Genomic DNA, 19,034 nt, shown 5'->3' with positions numbered 1-19,034 from the left:
ATGGAGAACATGAATGAAGCGCTTCATTTGGTTGCCATGGTAACATCATGATGCATCACTAGCAGCATCAGCACCTTCAGGCGCAGTACTACAGTACTACAGTAATTCCACACTAGTTCAAATCCTTTCACATGTGATATGTGGGTTCACACTAAACTGAAAAGTCTGAAGGTCTGAAACAAACAAGGTGTGAACGAGTCCTGGGTCCACATTAGTTTCTTACACAACTATTTGCGATGATTGAAGGATCAGAAAGTTGTCACTGTGTTTTAATGATCTGATCCCAGCAGATCATCTAGTGCGATCACATCACCTGACACAACACCTTCAACTACAAACTACACACAACTACACACATCTGATTACAACAGGGTCCCATGTCACAACTACAGTGACGTCACTGATCAGTCACACATCTGTTCTGATCGATCAGTTCAAACCTCCAGATGTTTCAGGTCTGCGTTTCTCTGAAGTGTTGACGTCACATCTGTTCACAACTGAGTCAAACTACCTTTTTACTGATCAACAATCAAAGTGACGCAGAACAGGTGAGTGTTGTCGGCGTCACACTGAGGTGACGTCACCTGAAGCTTCCGTTCACAGATCGATCATCGACACTGACTGAGCCGCGGAAACACAGTTAGCCGTTAGCCGTTAGCTTCCTCGGACCGCCCAGTTGACTGATCACCTCTCTGTTAGCATTAGCATTAGCTGGCAGGCTAGCTGTTAGCGCGCACCAGAAACGAGCGCAGCCCGGCTCCTCTGTGCGAATCCCGCCGCACTTCGAGCGCCCGGTGCCCGCAGGAGCCGGAGACCGACGCGAGGAGGAGGATTCCGCTGCTCGGGGGTCGACGGGAGGAGAAAACACGTCCTTACTGGTTTGATGAGATTCTCCTTTTCCTCTCCAGCTTTCCAACTTCAACCGACGCGCTCACAGCAGCAGCGAACTTCTCTGACGGATCACACCCGCGGCACCGCTCCGCCGTGACGAGCGCGTCCCAGCGAACATTCCCGAGCAGCGGAGACAGAAAACGACGCTTTTCTCGTGAAAGCTGGAGAAAATTAAAGTTGAAGCGGTCGCTCCGTCATGGAGGCCATGTTTGGGAGCGACCGAAGCACCGCCTGTCAGCGCCAGCAGGAGAAGTAGGTCCGTGAAAACACTCACTGCCGCCCGGAGCTCAGCCGCTTACCGGGCAGAGTTCATCTGTTACAACCGGAAAAGACGACGATCCTCCGGGTGACGGTCTGAAGCGAGTCGCTTGATCCGAGTCCGCGTCTCACTCCGTTTCTGTGTTAGTGTAAAAAGTGTGTGACCCCGCGGAGGGATCTGGTTCAGCGCTGCTCTGGTGAGACGGCCTCTGTCATCAGACCTGAAATCCCGGACTGGACTCTAAAGGATCCGGACTGCTGCTGCTGGAGGTGTTCCTCAGGGACCACATCCCCACCAGTGTATTATAATGTATAATCATTAAATCATTATTATAGCTTCATCTTTATTAAACACAGTCATCTAATATCATTATATCATTATTTTTATTAAATAATACAGTCATAGGGGCGGCGTATAGCTCACCTGGTAGAGCTGCCCCCCCATTGAGGCTAGGCCTCACCCGTAGCGGGGGCAGCATGTCTTCCTCCACTCTCTCGCTGTCCTCTCCAAATAAAATAATACAAATTTAAATATATATATTTAAAAAATTATAATAATACATATCTTTATTGAATAATAGAGTCTTCAGAATTGTTAGAACCTTCATTACCACAAAACTACATTGTAGAACACTGACGGTCCATAAACCCACCTGGGCCTCCTCAGAACCTCCTGATAGTCATTAGATGATCCTTTCTATGACAACATAGATACCTGGAGGCTCCACTGGAACATCCATATTTACCACATCAGGGAAGTTTTTATATGACCTGTAGATCCTCCTCAGTAGAGTCTCCAAATGAGCACAGGAATTACCATTACAATCTCGAGAACCTCCTAGAACCTCATTTACATCAAGATCCATAGTAAGGACCTCTGGACCCTTCCAGAACAGAAACAAGTATCAAGTATTTTCTTTATTACTCTCTTATCTTGTTCTGAGTCACAGGTTCAGTATCAGTTCAACGGAGAAGAAAATCAGTACAACTCCTGCTTCTCTACAAACCTTTCTGAACTCCACTCATGAAAGAAAGGAGAATTTCAGGTGAACTCCACTCCTCCGTCCGTCACGTAGAAGGAGCTGCTCCTTGGAGCCTTGGTCCCACAGGAGGTGCAGTGGACAGTGAAGACCTGGCGCCTCCCCTGCTCCTCGCTGCTTCCTGCTGTGGCGGACACGTTATTAGGAGCCTCCTGTCGTGTGCACAGCAGCCGGTGGGTCACCAGTCGTTGCCAGGGGCGACAGAGGTATGGTCGGTCGGAGTCCGAGGAGGCTCCACTGTGGCTCCTCCTGATGGCGTGGCAGGTGGCAAAGACAGTGATTCTGTAATCCCTGAGAGGAAGAACCACAGATGGAACTGACTCAAAGCTTTGAAATGTTTACAGGTTCTTCAGTTCTGTGTGGTTCTTTAAGAACAAATAAACATCAGCTTCATCAACCACCTAAAATTTTGAAATGCTAAATTTTCTCACAGTTCGTTCAACTTCTTTCAGTCCTGAGACCCTCAAAAGTAAGACCTCTATAACCCCTCATTGTCGACTAGAACCCTCACAATAACCACAGGAACCAAAAGCATCCTAGAGGATCTCTCGAACTTCTTATTAGGCCACAAAACCCAAACAATTACATGAACGATGACCAGAAACATTAGAACCTTAGAACTTCCTTTGCAGTCACTGGGAAAATTCTAGAGGTTTTTCCACCTGCTGAACTGATTGAACTGTAAAATCCACTAAAACCTCCTCAGGGGTCACAAGAACCTCCTTATGAACCATTACAACTTCCAAAATAATCATTGAATCCACCTATTGCAACACTAGAACCCTCTAATGGACCAGGAACCTTCATTGATGGATATCCACATGAGCAGTCGGCCCAGCAGCTCTGAACATTTGCTGAGCTTGTCCTCCTGCTCTGCAAAGCTGGCCCCGCCCTCGCAGCGATCCAGCCAATAGAAAGCAGAGATGCTGTCAATAAGGAGGAGTGCCAGACCAGGAGGAGGAGCAGGAGGAGCAGTGGACGACCAGGAGGCGAGACAGACACGAACGCAACACCTCCTCATCTGACCCAGCTAAGGGCGAGCTGGTAGAGAGAGCTGGACACACATGAAGAGAGAGAGACAACGAAGCTGTGTGTGTGTGTGTGTGTGTGTGTGTGTGTGTGTGTGTGTGTGTGTGTGTGTGTGTGTGTGTGTGTGTGTGTGTGTGTGTGTGTGTGTGTGTGTGTGTGTGTGTGTGTCATGTGGTGACAGGATCTATGAGCTGACTGCACTTGAATTAAACACGTTGTCTTCTCCAGGTCATAGACTGGGCCACCTCCTGTATTAAACACTTTGTCTTCTCCAGGTCATAGACTGGGCCACCTCCTGTATTAAACACTTTGTCTTCTCCAGGTCATAGACTGGGCCACCTCCTGTATTAAACACTTTGTCTTCTCCAGGTCATAGACTGGGCCACCTCCTGTATTAAACACTTTGTCTTCTCCAGGTCATAGACTGGGCCACCTCCTGTATTAAACACTTTGTCTTCTCCAGGTCATAGACTGGGCCACCTCCTGTATTAAACACAGGGCAGTCAACAACAGAAAGTCCTTTAAACCAGACGGCCCCTGAAAATCTATTTACTACTACTCTTACTCTATAACTGTTACTACTCTTACTCTATGACTGTTACTACTCTTACTCTATAACTGTTACTACTCTTACTCTATAACTGTTACTACTCTTACTCTATAACTGTTCTCTTACTATAACTGTTACTACTCTTACTCTATAACTGTTACTACTCTTACTCTATAACTGTTACTACTCTTACTCTATAACTGTTACTACTCTTACTCAGTTACTACTGGTACTCCATTACTCTTACTACCAGTTCGCCACCTGCTGGTGATTCTTTATCAATACATGAAAGCTGCAGTTTCCCCCCCGACTTTTACTTTGAAAAGTATTTCAGACTTTTATCGTGAAACAGAAAACACGTGACAGCCCGTTAAATAAAACTGTGCGGTGAACTTCAACACAAATACTCTGATTACTTAGTTAAATGTAATATAAAGTAACGTATTCAAACCTGAGCGCCGCTTTCACTCATTTCAACGTGAACTTCTTCTCTTCTTCCGCCTGTGTGAGCTACGTCATTTCCTGTTCCTGTTTCACCGTAAATGCTGATGTTGTCCCCTGTACCTGCGAGCTGGGTCACCTGGTCAGCATCTTTGTGACAATATGTCCACTTGTCCCTGAGGAGCACTGACCAATGAGAGGTGCAGAATACTTCCTGGTTTTCTACGTTATATTTGTGTCACTACCTGGAAGCAGTCATGTTGGAGCTGGAGTGTTTATTGACAGTTGCTCAGTCTCCATCCACAGATCGTGAACATTCATCGGATCACTGCAGACGTGTGTCAACATAAAGCTAAATCTCTGTCGGCTCGTTTATACGCTCGCTGGTTGCCAGCTGCTCAGAGACTGGTCCAAACCACAAGTCACCTGATCACAATGTGATGATCAATACATTCATCAGCCGCACATACCTGAGCCCAACAATCTGGAGTCGTGACGACAAGTCCTGAGTAACGATTAGTCTCAAGTCAGGATCCACAATTCCCAAGTCAGTAAAACATAAAAATGTCCAGAGTAAGTACCAACAACTTCAAAGTAAGTACTGACAAGTACAAGTATCTGTATGTTGTACTGAAACAAATGCAAATAAAGACCCAATGAAATCCCCACAAGTACAGAAGCTGTAATTATGAATAAAAACACATTCTGTATTTCCTGAATGCACCACGCTCCAGCTGACAGTGTTACTGAGGTTATGACTGTTCCACTGTTTTCTATACATATAGACACTCTGACTGCAGTCGTTTATGATTCATCAACACAAACACACACAGTTACTCACAGTTTGTGATTCAGTCACTTCTGGAAGTTAATCATACTCAAAATAAACCAAATCAGTTAAACGGAACAGTTTCTTTATGACGGATGTGAAGGAAACAGAACAATATCTGCTGATCTGCCATCAAAAGTCACAGATATACCTGGACTGTCCTCTGGGGCCCAGCGTAATGAAACTTAAAGACAACAGCTAACATGCTAACACAGGGACTGAGAGCTGGAGGACAACTATGCACCCACAAAGCAAGGTAGGAGTGAAGAGGCGAACATCTTTACGTCAGAAACAAGAAAATAGATCCTTTCCTTGGCTTTTTGTTTGGAACAGTTTCAGAGACAGTCTGGATGAAGACGTCTGGACTTGAACCTGCAACAGATGTGGTGTCAGCTCGTGTTCTCGTCCGTCATCGCTCTGAGTGAAGACTGGAAACTGATTCACTGATTTCTAACTGTGTGTGCTTCACTTGCTCCAGACCTCCATGTGCCTGCTGAGGCTGAGCTAGTATGCTAACAGTCTGGTAGCCTAGTGGACTGAAAAATGCATGGGGCAAGGGACAGAGATGCTAACAGCTCAGTGACTGGTGGCTAACAGATGGCAGGTAAAGAGGGCAACAGGCTAACAGGCTAACAGGCTGGCTATCTAATGGGCAGTAGGTTCAAAGGCCAAACAGGCTGATAATGTAGTAGGCTAATGGGCTAACATGCTAGCACTCTGTAGCTACAAACGGCATCAGGACATGATGCCGAACACAGGGTTGTGTCGACAGATGCTCGGTCCTATCTCATCGTAGTCCTTTTTCGAGTGACACGCCTGGAGAAACTCCGGCTGCAGACACAAACAATAAATACACACAAAACAACAAACAAAAACAAATATCAACAAACACATACACTGCTACTGAAGTAGAGCGTTTTAACCATTTGAGACGTGTGAGCTCTTGTTTATCTGTCTTTGCGAGGACCTTCACGGTGACGTCACAACGTTCATACGTCACAGATCAGAGTCGGGGTTAAGTTCAGAACTGGATCAGGAAGTCACTGAGGATCCTGTGAACTAAAGTGCATGTGTGTGGGATTGTGTGGGTGTGGTTACCGTGGATGCCAGCATGGAGCCTCCAAACCAGACTGCGTAACGCTGCATGGGATGTGTTACAACCTGAATCTCCATCGGCTTCGGCTGCAAATTAAAATGATCAGTGAGTCGATGAGTCAAAGTTAAGTCTGTGATGAGTCATCAGCAGAGTAAAGAGGAGAAACTTCAAGCTAACAAACATCAAATCAAGAGTGTGCTGAGGTTCACGACAACTTTTCCTACAACAGGTGATGTCCCACTGTCAGAGGACATCATCGGGGGAGGAGCCTGGGCCGAGACGACATTTGAACTACATCTGTCATACAGGCCATGTTGGAGCGAGTCTTTACAACTGGTTCGTTCATGTTTGTTTTGTATGTTTGACTTTAGATTTAACATTTTTTACATGAAGGATGAAAGACCTGTTGTTGGTTTGAGTCTCAGTGCTCTGACCTTTATCCGTCCTCCACTCAGCTCTTCACTCAGTCTCAGTCGGGCATCAACCACCCTCTTCAGGTCTCTCTGCAGCCGCCGGCCAAAGTCTCTGAACATGGTGGATCCTCCGGACAACACGATGTTCTGACACAGGCACACTTTTAGTTCAAAACACCTGGGGTTCAAAGTTTTCTGCAGAGTGAGACATCTGAAAACAACAACATATCTGTGGTACCTTGTAGAGCGGCCTCCTCACATCGATTGGACAACTCTGAATGACCTCATCCACGACATCAGAGATGGGCTGCATGAAGTCTGGGTTAGCAAACTGCAAAACACACAATGACATTCTTTATCACTTTATCAATTGATTACAACACAAACATGAACTTTAGCTGAACTTTATGAGTTTGTGGAAACCAGCTGCCTCCTTCCGCATGATCAGCTCATTGATGATGTCACTTTTGACCATTTTAGTTTCTCTTGTAGTTTTTCTCTGAAAACATTGAGTTACCTCCGGGTGGAAGAAGATCTCTGGGCCCAGGAAGCGTTCATGGCCCACGTCGATGTGGAAGGCGGTCTGACTGACGGCATTTACTCCATGGAACTGTTTGATCCATTTCCCCGGGTCACAGTCGTACTTAGTGAACTCCTTCACAATGTCTGGACAGATGTAACAGTACCGCTCCTACACACAGACACACAAAATACACACAACTAGAATTACTGCCCTGCGGTTGTATGCCTCCACCACTAACCCTAACCACCACAGTGTCAGTCATCTTTGAGTCCACCTGAACATTTGTACCAAATTTGAAGAAATTCCTTCACTGTGTTCTTGAGATATCATGTTCAAATTCACAACAATGGGACAGACGGACAGAAAACTCAAATATTTTCCCTCTGGCCACTAGGTGTCGGCAGTGTGCAGGCAAATAACCCAGTGAGACACCTTTTGATTTCAAAGCATCTCTTTGAGGAGGAGCAGTTGATGAAGAGGAGGAGTTCACCTTGACTGCCTTGGCGGTCTCCAGCGACTGCTCCGGGGGAATCCCCACCTCTCTGTCTCTGAGCAGCTGTTGGATGAAGAAGGTAATGTCCCGCCCTGCGATGGGGATGTGTTTTATACAGCTGCCAATCACGAAGCCCTCAGCCTGTCACAGCCACAGCAACCAATCAGTGAGCAGAGACGCTCAAAACAACAGCCAGTACATTTAAAATGATATCGTGTCTGACCACAGGGATGGTGTGTGTGACTCCATCTCCGCTGTCGATGACGATGCCGGTCAGAGACCTCTGTCCGACCGGCCGGGACGTCCAGGACGCTGCTAACGCGAGCACTGCCTGACAGGAGGACACACTCATTACACTGGAACCTCCTCAAGCACCTCAAGGTCCCTTTCAAGGACCCTTCTGACATCTACCTGGAAAATCTGTCATGTGACTATTATGGTGGTCAACAACACGCGTCTCACCTGTACAGCGATGTAGAGTCCAGGTATGTTGAAGGTCTCAAACATGATCTCAGCCAGGTACTCTCTGTTCTCTGGAGTGTTGAGAGGAGGCTCTGTCTAAACACACACACACACACACACACACACACACACACACACACACACACACACACACACACAAAGGAACTTAAAACCCTCTAAACCTGCTCCAGGGCTGATACAACCTCCCAACATCTGGAACCAACTCAAGGACGTCTCTAATCTCCCAGTGGACACCTGGAACCTGTTCAATCATCTGACTGGACCACCTCAAGGATCTCTACTTCCTCCTTAATAACAACCTCCTCCAGCACCCGTGGAACCTACGAGTAGAACACCACACTCTCCTTAACAATGTACCCACCATGAGGAAACTGTGGTCCTCAGGTTCTGCTCGAAGGTACTTGAAGATGACCTGCTCCATAAACTTCTCCATCAGATCCCAGTCTTCCACCATCCCATGACGGATCGGCCACTAAACAGAATATGAGAGCAGAAGAGAACCTGAGACAGAAGGAGAATATGAGAGCAGAAGATACAAAAATGGCACGCTTCTTGAACCTTTGTTGCATAGTTGGGTTTGTCTACAGCCTCGTCTCCAATGTAGAAGTCCAGGTCGTCAACTCCTTGTACAAGTCTCCTCTGGGCCTGTTCTCCTATGCTGGCCGACTCTTTGATGGCGATGCCTGGCCCCACATACACACGTAAACATACATGACAGATATGAAATATGAGCATTACATGTGTGACTGCGTGGTTCTTACATGACGGCATGATGAACTGCGGCTCTGTGTTTCCAGCGTAACCAATCTTCGTGTACCTGCCATCACACAGATTCAACACTGTTAGTAAACAGATTGGGCCAATCACAGCCACTTGTCTAAAATAGGGAGGGTTTGTTTACAGAGGAGCATCCAAGACCAGAGGTAACACACACACACACACACACACACACACACACACACACAGGCCTGCTCTCTATCTAAATACATGATGATAAAAACACATGACGTCACAGTGTGTCCTCACCCGGTCCCACAGTCTATGACGCAGGGAGAAGGCTGCAGAGACATGTTGAGGTTCAGATCTGTTGTTGTGACCGGATCAGTGCAGAGAGAGAGAGGGAGAGAGACTCTGTCTATTTCTATACCTCTCAACCCCCTCGGAACAGTTCCGGGTCGGAGGGAACGATGAAGAAAATAGAAACTGATCTGAGTATTAACCAGAGTGTGTATGTGTGTGTTTGTGTGAGAGAGAGAGCATGTGTGTGTGTGTGAGAGTGTGTGTGTGTGTGTGTGTGTGTGTTCACGTGATGTCGGCTGTGACTGCCTGTGTAAAGACACACAAATCATCTGCGCAGAACTGTGACATCAGCAGAGATGATAAATATAGATGGTGTCTGGCTGCTGTACAGGTCGTAAACCTCCTCCTCCATGTTAGCAGACGGGACATGGACCAAAAAATCAAATAAATCAATGTTTGTCAAAGATGTTTCTGTCATTTCAGCTCGTTCTCATCTCACTGATGTTTGTTCAAGTGTTTCTCATCAGTTTGGTTTGAATCAGTGATTTGATGATAGAAAACAGACGTCATGATTGACAGCTGAGACTGATTCAAGATTGGTCGAGAGTGTGTATGGGCGGGACCTGGATACCACGATCACTACTGCTCAGACGCTGACTGCAAATGACGTCATCAGCACAAGATGTCAGCGTTTGTATCTGAGACATTTTAGCTTCATTTCTGGAGACGTGTCTTCGTCTTTACTTGTTGATGTTGACCAATGATTGAGCCACATGACATCAGAGGTTTATAAAGTCTGATTATCTCTTAATAAACAGCTGTGACAGATGAAAACATTTATTTCTCTACACACGTTGGTTTTATTATTGCTCTGGGTCGTCTCTGGGTTTTTTGGAAAGTACCTGTCTTCCTGTGGTGTGTCTTATTTTGAAAGTCTTGAGCGGAAGTGTCGTGTCTGATGGCGTCTGTGCTGCAGCTCAACAGACGATACGCTCACGGTAAACATTAGCATTAGCAGCTACAGCCAGAACAGCGGATAACACCCGCGACCTGACGGAGTTCAGTCAGCTGCCACAGTGCCGCTGAGCAAACAGCTACGAGCCGACGAGATGTGAGTGTCACATCTGTTATTAGACTTTTTTCAAACATCTGTATTCACACCTTCCACCTCTGAGTTTAGCTAGCGATCATCGCTGTGAAACGGATTCCATTATCGGACGCGATTTAGCTTGCACACGATCTTCTCACGGTTTTTCAGTTTTTCAGTTTTTCAGTTTTTCAACCTTCACTCACCAACTTGTTGTTATACAGGATTCATTGAACACAAAGTATTCAACCACACGTGTGAACACATGGTCTGTGTAGTTCATCACTGCTGCTGAAGTTTCATGTGACCCAGAGTCCAAATCATATCACATGTTATTGAAACATAAGTGATTTTATTTTGAAAGATGATTTACCTTGAATATTGTGATAATGACACCTGTACAGGTAAGTTCAGGTTTGAGTCAGAGTTAAGGTAACCCTGACCCTGATCTTAACCTGACCCTGATCTTAACCTGACCCTGATCTTAACCTGACCCTGATCTTAACCCTGACCCTGATCTTAACCTGACCCTGATCTTAACCCTGACCCTGATCTTAACCTGACCCTGATCTTAACCTGACCCTGATCTTAACCTGACCCTGATCTTAAACTTAATAAATCAGTTACAGTCAGTGAGCTGCTACACAAAATACCTGAAGTCACGAAGACGCTGACTCAACATGTTCGTGGTGAAAAAGATGAATCAGCAGGTTTTACAACGTCGTTAAAATACACGAGTCTGTTTAAATGAAGAAGAATAATTAACCAGTTTATGAGACAGTCAGCTGAGACCTGTTCCAAACTTTTACCTTTTAATAGAATAGTAACCTCTTCATTATTATTATTATTATTATTATTATTAGTCTTTGACATCACTTCACTTATAACTGAGTCTCTCTGTGTCTGTCTCTCTAAATGGGTCAAAGTGTCCACATACTTCTGTCAGAATATCATTTACTCACTTCGTGGTTTTAATGGATTCTAGTTCTGTGTTCTGCTCCTCCTCACTACTGGTAGCATGATGAGGAACCTGCAGCTCCATCAGATTGCACAGGTAGTCCAGCTCCTCCAGGAGGACACATCCATACGTGTGGTCACAAGACAGTTCGTGTCCACAACAGATTCACCACTGGAGCCTCGTTCTCCTCACAGATGAGAGCAGGTTCACACATGTGACAGGTGTGAACGAGTCTAGAGAAGCTGTGGTGAACGTGATGCTGCTGTAACAACATCTATGACCAGTTTGGTGGATCAGCGATGGTCTGAGGAGGCAGATCCTGGGAGGGTCTGGATTGTCCAGGAGGTGATGATCCAGGTCTGGAAGGAGATCCCCAGGACTCCATCCTCCGACTCCTCAGGAGCATCATGTCCAGATGTTGTCAGGAGAACATGCAGGCAGGAGGAGGCCACACCCACTGAGTCACATGATGACTTGATGAAATTCCCACACGTTGGATCAGCCTGTGGTTTCAGTTTGTTACTGGGATGTTCAGTGTGGTTTTCAATCCAGTGGGTTGATGGTTTTAGTTTCCATTGATCGTTGTTACGTCATTTTGTTCTAAACTAATCAATGTTCATCAGTAAAGATTTTATACGTGAACCATTCATTAAGATCTGAAGTGTGATAGAAGTGTTTTTAGAAGTATTTAGTTGTTACTTCCTGTTTGTTTCCTCTGTACAAACACAACCGAGTGTCGTAAAGAAACAAACGCGTATACTCTCTCTCTCTCTCTCTCACAGCAGCGTAATGTAAGGCGATGCTCGCTCGGCCACCATGGCCAGTGTCACGCTGCGGTACTTCTGTTATGGCTGTCTCGCCACCTCAGCCACTTGGTCCTTCCTGCTCTTCCTCTACTTCTCTCTGGGGGCGGAGCCTGGGGACAGCAGGACCCCTCTGCAGCACCGCAGTCAGCCAATCACCAGGGGTCTGGCCGGGCGGAGGGCGAGGAATCATCTTCTGCCAGCCAATCGGGGAGTGGAGCTGTCGCCAGAGATGGGTGAGAGGCTGTGGTGTGTTCAGGTGCTGCTGGGAAAATTAAGATACTATGCTGAAATTATTCGTTGATTAGGATCAGGTTCACAGACTGGATGTGGTTGGTCTGTGGGGACTTGAGGTCAACTGACGGCTGTGTCTTCCTGCAGGGATGATATTTAACGAGGCGGATCAGGAGGTCAGGGACACTGGTTACCACCGACACGCCTTCAATGTCCTCATCTCCACCAGACTGGGTCACCACCGGGAGCTGCCCGACACCAGAGACCAGCAGTAAGACTTTAATATTTTAAACATTGACACACTTTTCCATGAAGTTACAAACTGGTTCTTCTCATGTAGTGAATCCTGTTGTTGTGTTGATGTGTTCAGTTCCATCAGCATCTGTTGTACTTGTGTCCTGGGAGAGGATCCTCACATGGGACTGAGATTTATTCACTGATCACTAAGTTTTTTGGGTAATTCTTTCCAATATTGGACCTTGTTAAGATCTGTGAAACAAATTGTAATTTGTGAATATGGACTGTTCAAATGAAATTTGATTGATTGATAAGACACAATAATGCTGGACAAACCAATGCGTCACATTCCACATACATGGTGTTTAATTCATACATGTTTCATGGAGGAGGACTAAAAGTAGTTTGTTAAAACACAACTCAGCCTGATCCAACTCTGCAGGTGTCGGGATAAGGTTTATCCTCAGGCTCTACCCTCTGCCAGCGTAGTGATCTGTTTCTTCAACGAGGCGTTCTCCGCCCTGTTGAGGACTGTTCACAGCGTGCTGGACCGAACGCCGGCCTACCTCCTGCACGAGATCGTCCTGGTCGACGACCACAGCGAGCTCGGTAACACCATCAACACTTCCTGCAAACTGCACAATAGAAGCCTTCAAACCTTTCCTAACACAGCCACCTTGATATTTGTGTTGTTGTTCAGACGAGCTGAAGAACGACTTGGATCGTTACGTCAGGGAGGAGCTTCAGGGGAAAGTGAAACTGGTGAGAAACCAGAGGAGAGAAGGACTCATCAGAGGACGAATGATCGGAGCCTCACATGCTACTGGTACATCCTCCATCCTCAAACTGAACATCCTCATCCTCAAACTATACATCCTCAAACTGAACATCCTCCATCCTCAAACTATACATCCTACATCCTCAAACTGAACATCCTCATCCTCAAACTATACATCCTACATCCTCAAACTGAACATCCTACATCCTCAAACTATACATCCTACATCCTCAAACTGAACATCCTCCATCCTCAAACTATACATCCTACATCCTCAAACTGAACATCCTCCATCCTCAAACTATACATCCTACATCCTCAAACTGAACATCCTCATCCTCAAACTATACATCCTACATCCTCAAACTGAACATCCTAATCCTACATCCTCAAACTGAACATCCTCAAACTATACATCCTACATCCTCAAACTGAACATCCTACATCCTCAAACTATACATCCTACATCCTCAAACTGAACATCCTCCATCCTCAAACTATACATCCTACATCCTCAAACTGAACATCCTCCATCCTCAAACTATACATCCTACATCCTCAAACTGAACATCCTCATCCTCAAACTATACATCCTACATCCTCAAACTGAACATCCTACATCCTACATCCTCAAACTATACATCCTCAAACTGAACATCCTCATCCTCAAACTATACATCCTCAAACTGAACATCCTCCATCCTCAAACTATACATCCTACATCCTCAAACTGAACATCCTCATCCTCAAACTATACATCCTACATCCTCAAACTGAACATCCTACATCCTCAAACTATACATCCTACATCCTCAAACTGAACATCCTCCATCCTCAAACTATACATCCTCAAACTGAACATCCTACATCCTCAAACTGAACATCCTCCATCCTCAAACTATACATCCTACATCCTCAAACTGAACATCCTACATCCTACATCCTCAAACTGAACATCCTACATCCTCAAACTATACATCCTACATCCTCAAACTGAACATCCTACATCCTACATCCTCAAACTGAACATCCTCAAACTATACATCCTACATCCTCAAACTGAACATCCTCATCCTCAAACTATACATCCTACATCCTCAAACTGAACATCCTACATCCTCAAACTATACATCCTCAAACTATACATCCTACATCCTCAAACTGAACATCCTACATCCTCAAACTATACATCCTCAAACTATACATCCTACATCCTCAAACTGAACATCCTCATCCTCAAACTATACATCCTACATCCTCAAACTGAACATCCTACATCCTCAAACTATACATCCTACATCCTCAAACTATACATCCTACATCCTCAAACTATACATCCTCAAACTATACATCCTACATCCTCAAACTGAACATCCTACATCCTCAAACTGAACATCCTACATCCTCAAACTAAACATCCTACATCCTCAAACTATACATCCTCCATCCTCAAACTGAACATCCTACATCCTCAAACTGTACATCCTACATCCTCAAACTGAACATCCTACATCCTCAAACTATACATCCTCAAACTATACATCCTCAAACTGAACATCCTACATCCTCAAACTATACATCCTCAAACTATACATCCTCAAACTGAACATCCTACATCCTCAAACTATACATCCTACATCCTCAAACTATACATCCTCAAACTGAACATCCTACATCCTCAAACTATACATCCTCAAACTATACATCCTCAAACTATACATCCTCAAACTATACATCCTCAAACTGAACATCCTACATCCTCAAACTATACATCCTACATCCTCAAACTATACATCCTCAAACTATACATCATACATCCTCAAACTATACATCCTCAAACTATACATCCTACATCCTCAAACTATACATCCTACATCCTCAAACTGAACATCCTACATCCTCAAACTGAACATCCTCCATCCTCAAACTATACATCCTCAAACTATACATCCTACATCCTCAAACTATACATCCTCCATCCTCAAACTATACTCTACATCCTCAAACTGAACATCCTCCATCCTCAAACTATACATCCTCAAACTATACATCCTACATCCTCAAACTATACATCCTCAAACTATACATCCTACATCCTCAAACTATACATCCTCAAACTATACATCCTCAAACTGAACATCCTACATCCTCAAACTATACATCCTACATCCTCAAACTGAACATCCTCATCCTCAAACTATCATCATACATCCTCAAACTGAACATCCTCCATCCTCAAACTATACATCATACATCCTCAAACTATACATCCTCAAACTAACATCCTACATCCTCAAACTAAACATCCTACATCCTCAAACTGAACATCCTCCATCCTCAAACTATACATCATACATCCTCAAACTATACATCCTCAAACTATACATCCTACATCCTCAAACTGAACATCCTCATCCTCAAACTATACATCCTACATCCTCAAACTGAACATCCTACATCCTCAAACTATACATCCTACATCCTCAAACTATACATCCTACATCCTCAAACTATACATCCTCAAACTATACATCCTACATCCTCAAACTGAACATCCTACATCCTCAAACTGAACATCCTACATCCTCAAACTATACATCCTACATCCTCAAACTGAACATCCTACATCCTCAAACCATACATCCTACATCCTCAAACTGAACATCCTCAAACTATACATCCTACATCCTCAAACTGAACATTCTATATCCTCAAACTGAACATCCTACATCCTCAAACTGAACATCCTCAAACTATACATCCTACATCCTCAATCTATACATCCTACATCCTCAAACTGAACATCCTCAAACTATACATCCTACATCCTCAATCTATACATCCTACATCCTCAAACTGAACATCCTCAAACTATACATCCTACATCCTCAAACTATACATCCTACATCCTCAAACTATACATCCTCAAACTATACATCCTCAAACTGAACATCCTACATCCTCAAACCCTACATCCTAAATCCTCAAACTATACATCATACGTCCTACATCCTCAAACCCAACGTCCTACGTCCTCCATCCTTCATCTATACCCGTCTGTGTCCAGGTGAGGTGCTCGTCTTCCTGGACAGTCACTGTGAGGTGAACCAGGCGTGGCTGCAGCCGCTGCTCGCCCCGATCCAGAAAGACCGTCACACCGTCGTCTGCCCCGTCATCGACATCATCTCAGCCGACACGCTCGCTTACTCGCCCTCCCCCGTCGTCAGGGGCGGCTTCAACTGGGGGCTGCACTTCAAGTGGGACCCTGTCCCCCCCTCAGAGCTCAATGGGCCCGAGGGCACCACAGGGCCAATCAGGTAACAAGCTGATAACCAGCTGATTACACAGGTAACCAGCTCATTTATACCTCACCTCTGATGCCCCCCCCAGGTCTCCCACCATGGCTGGCGGTTTATTCGCTATGAACAGAAAGTATTTCAACGAGCTGGGACAATATGATGCCGGCATGGATATCTGGGGCGGAGAAAACCTGGAAATCTCCTTCAGGGTAAGAGCTGAGTTTTACAGACAGTAAAACTCAGTGAAGGTTTTGTTCACAGTTAACATGTTAGCTTAGCTTAGCATTAAGCCTGAAGGCAGCGGCAAGGAGCAAGCTCCAGACAGCTGATGTCACATCTGCATGCGTCCAATCAGTCCTAGGATGACATCAAGAGACATGACGAGCTCTGGAGCAGCATGTGAGTGACAGATTCTCATTCGGGCTAATGGTTGCTTTCTGTGTGGCTCAGATCTGGATGTGCGGCGGTCAGCTGCTCATCATCCCCTGCTCCAGAGTCGGACATATCTTCAGGAAGCGGCGGCCGTACGGTTCACCTGGGGGGCAGGACACCATGGCCCATAATTCTCTGCGGCTAGCGCATGTATGGATGGACGAGTACAAGGTAAACACACAGAACTGTGATCCAATAAGCAGCTGCATTATCCTCTGACCTCACTTCCTGTTTCCGTGTGGTCCAATCAGGAGCAGTATCTGTCCCTGCGTCCAGAGCTGCGTGAGCGCAGTTACGGTGACATCAGCGAGCGCGTGGCGTTGAGGAAGCAGCTGCAGTGTCACTCATTTCGTTGGTACCTGGACACAGTCTACCCTGAGATGCAGGCTGTCGCCAACGGCAACAAGCAGCAGCCGCCGCTGTTCATCAACAAAGGTCTGAGGCGTCCCAAAGTCCTGCAGAGAGGACGGGTACGTGACAAATAATCATCCATGTTTGATTATCGATCATATGAGTCATAAACTGATCAAATGCCATCTTCCAGCTTCGTAACCTAGCAACCAGTCGTTGTCTAGTGGCCCAGGGCCGAGTTAGTCAAAAGGGCGGAGCCGTAGTCCTACGGCCATGTGACCCCGGCGACCCTGAACAGGTGAGTCGACCACATGACCACAAACAACTATCACACACTTTGGAAACTGAGTTAACCAACCTGCCAGGTCTGTTTGACCTGTGACCTTTGACCTCATCATGTGACGTGTATGTTCAGGACTGGACCTATGACGAGGAGAGTCAGCTGATCCTCGCAGGTCTGTTGTGTCTCGACGTGTCAGAGATCCGGACCTTTGATCCTCCAAGACTGATGAAGTGTCACGGATCAGGAGGATCACAACAGTGGAGCCTGGGGGTGAGGCGCGCACACACACACACACACACACACACACACACACACACACACACACACACACACACACACACACACACACACACACACACAACATCATCATCATATCAGTTCCTAATAAACAGATAATGCTCTCTCTCTCTCTCCTGTAGAAGTCTAACCGACTCTACCAGGTCTCGGTGGGTCAGTGTCTCTCGGTCGCTGAGCCAGTCGGACCTAAAGGTTATGTTTCCATGGCGATCTGTGATGCGTCACAGACGCAGCAGTGGCAGCTGGAGGCCTGAGCTGAGGTCACTTTGTGTTTTTCATTTTTCTGCTCAGGACAATTTCAGATTTTTTAATATTTATCTGTTTTGAACACTATGTTGGAGCCGATCAGGTCACGTTGAAACGTCGTCAGTCCTTGTGACGTTTTTACTTTTATTTGTATTTATTGTAAAAATTAAACTTAAAGACTGATTCCACTTTTTAAACAAATCCTGGAAATGAAGTAAAATGTGAAGTCGCTGATCCAGTGAGATGGATCCATGTGTTCTGGACCTCAGTGACAACGTTTTAAACTTTGTCATCATCAATAAATCATCAGTTTACAAACAAGTGTTGAATCATCATTTTTAAAATGTGAATCTGTTTTTATAAACTGACACTGAAAACATCAAAGACCCGGACCAGAACCGCAGGTCTGACTGAAACTGGTCTAGAACTGGTTTGACTTGGTCCGATCCACCATCATGCTCCAATCAGAGATGCAGTTCTCATGTTTTCACTCCTTATGTTCAACTAATAAAAGTCATTTCAAAACAAAGGTTTTCTGCATCAAATTGATGTTTATGTTGCTGTGATTCCCCCTGATGGACACCAGGGGTCAGCGTCGCAACAGGAAACCTCCTGTTCTAAAGGTTCCTTGAATTGATGAACAGCTTCAGGAGTTTCTAGGAGACCTTTAGTTCTTGACTGGATTCCAGGAGTTAACAAGTCCTACTGGTTCTTGAGGACATTCCAGGCTCCTCGAGAAACACGTGTTTCCCTCAGATGAGCCTCACAACTTATGTGAATGTTCCAGTTGCTCTTGAGATGTTCTCTTCCCTCTCAGAGCGATTCCAGGAGTGTGAAAGAGGTTCCTGGGTTAGAGTTAGAGAACCCTAACCCTCAGAGTCCTGGAGAGAGATCTGCAGCGAGAGAACACTGGATCCATTCTTGATCAGCTGCTCTTGGAACTTGAGGAACTTCCAGACCTCC

At 45.5% G+C, this 19,034-nt stretch overlaps 3 protein-coding genes across 4 annotated transcripts in view; 1 reads left to right on the top strand and 2 right to left on the bottom strand.

The window, feature by feature from the left end:
- Positions 1–1,900, bottom strand: part of LOC118098932 (histone-lysine N-methyltransferase 2C-like) — a 46,389-nt gene extending 44,489 nt beyond the window's left edge. Inside the window, exon 1 of the mRNA XM_047337943.1 lies at positions 1,191–1,900. Within this exon, the coding sequence (XP_047193899.1) occupies positions 1,191–1,204 (14 nt within the window). The 5' untranslated portion in view covers positions 1,205–1,900. The remainder of the gene's footprint in view (positions 1–1,190) is intronic.
- A 152-nt stretch (positions 1,901–2,052) lies between these two features.
- Positions 2,053–9,224, bottom strand: actr3b (actin related protein 3B). 2 transcript variants are annotated; one of them, XM_047344626.1, is made up of 12 exons: positions 9,073–9,224; positions 8,808–8,863; positions 8,605–8,729; positions 8,408–8,518; positions 8,026–8,121; positions 7,787–7,894; positions 7,561–7,704; positions 7,065–7,238; positions 6,786–6,878; positions 6,569–6,694; positions 6,137–6,220; positions 2,053–2,480 (listed from the first exon to the last, which is right to left on the bottom strand). In XM_047344626.1, the coding sequence occupies exons 1-12, from the start codon at positions 9,114–9,116 to the stop codon at positions 2,331–2,333; spliced, it is 1,311 nt and encodes a 436-aa protein (XP_047200582.1). In that variant the 5' UTR covers positions 9,117–9,224; the 3' UTR covers positions 2,053–2,330. The 2 variants fall into 2 exon arrangements, with proteins under 2 accessions (XP_047200582.1, XP_034998481.1); XM_035142590.2 differs by lacking the exon at positions 2,053–2,480 and adding an exon at positions 4,877–5,869 and having other exon boundaries at positions 9,073–9,223.
- A 779-nt stretch (positions 9,225–10,003) lies between these two features.
- galnt11 (UDP-N-acetyl-alpha-D-galactosamine:polypeptide N-acetylgalactosaminyltransferase 11 (GalNAc-T11)) lies at positions 10,004–18,392 on the top strand. The gene is made up of 12 exons (XM_035142803.2): positions 10,004–10,177; positions 11,894–12,150; positions 12,296–12,419; positions 12,828–12,994; positions 13,086–13,211; positions 16,231–16,480; positions 16,554–16,671; positions 16,913–17,065; positions 17,146–17,364; positions 17,439–17,543; positions 17,661–17,798; positions 17,948–18,392. The coding sequence occupies exons 2-12, from the start codon at positions 11,928–11,930 to the stop codon at positions 18,077–18,079; spliced, it is 1,755 nt and encodes a 584-aa protein (XP_034998694.2). The 5' UTR covers positions 10,004–10,177; positions 11,894–11,927; the 3' UTR covers positions 18,080–18,392.
- Positions 18,393–19,034: the final 642 nt, after the last annotated feature.

Source organism: Hippoglossus stenolepis, chromosome 19, assembly GCF_022539355.2.
Source record: "Hippoglossus stenolepis isolate QCI-W04-F060 chromosome 19, HSTE1.2, whole genome shotgun sequence".
Classification (NCBI taxonomy): domain Eukaryota; kingdom Metazoa; phylum Chordata; class Actinopteri; order Pleuronectiformes; family Pleuronectidae; genus Hippoglossus; species Hippoglossus stenolepis.
This window is presented reverse-complemented; position numbering and strand designations above follow the sequence as displayed.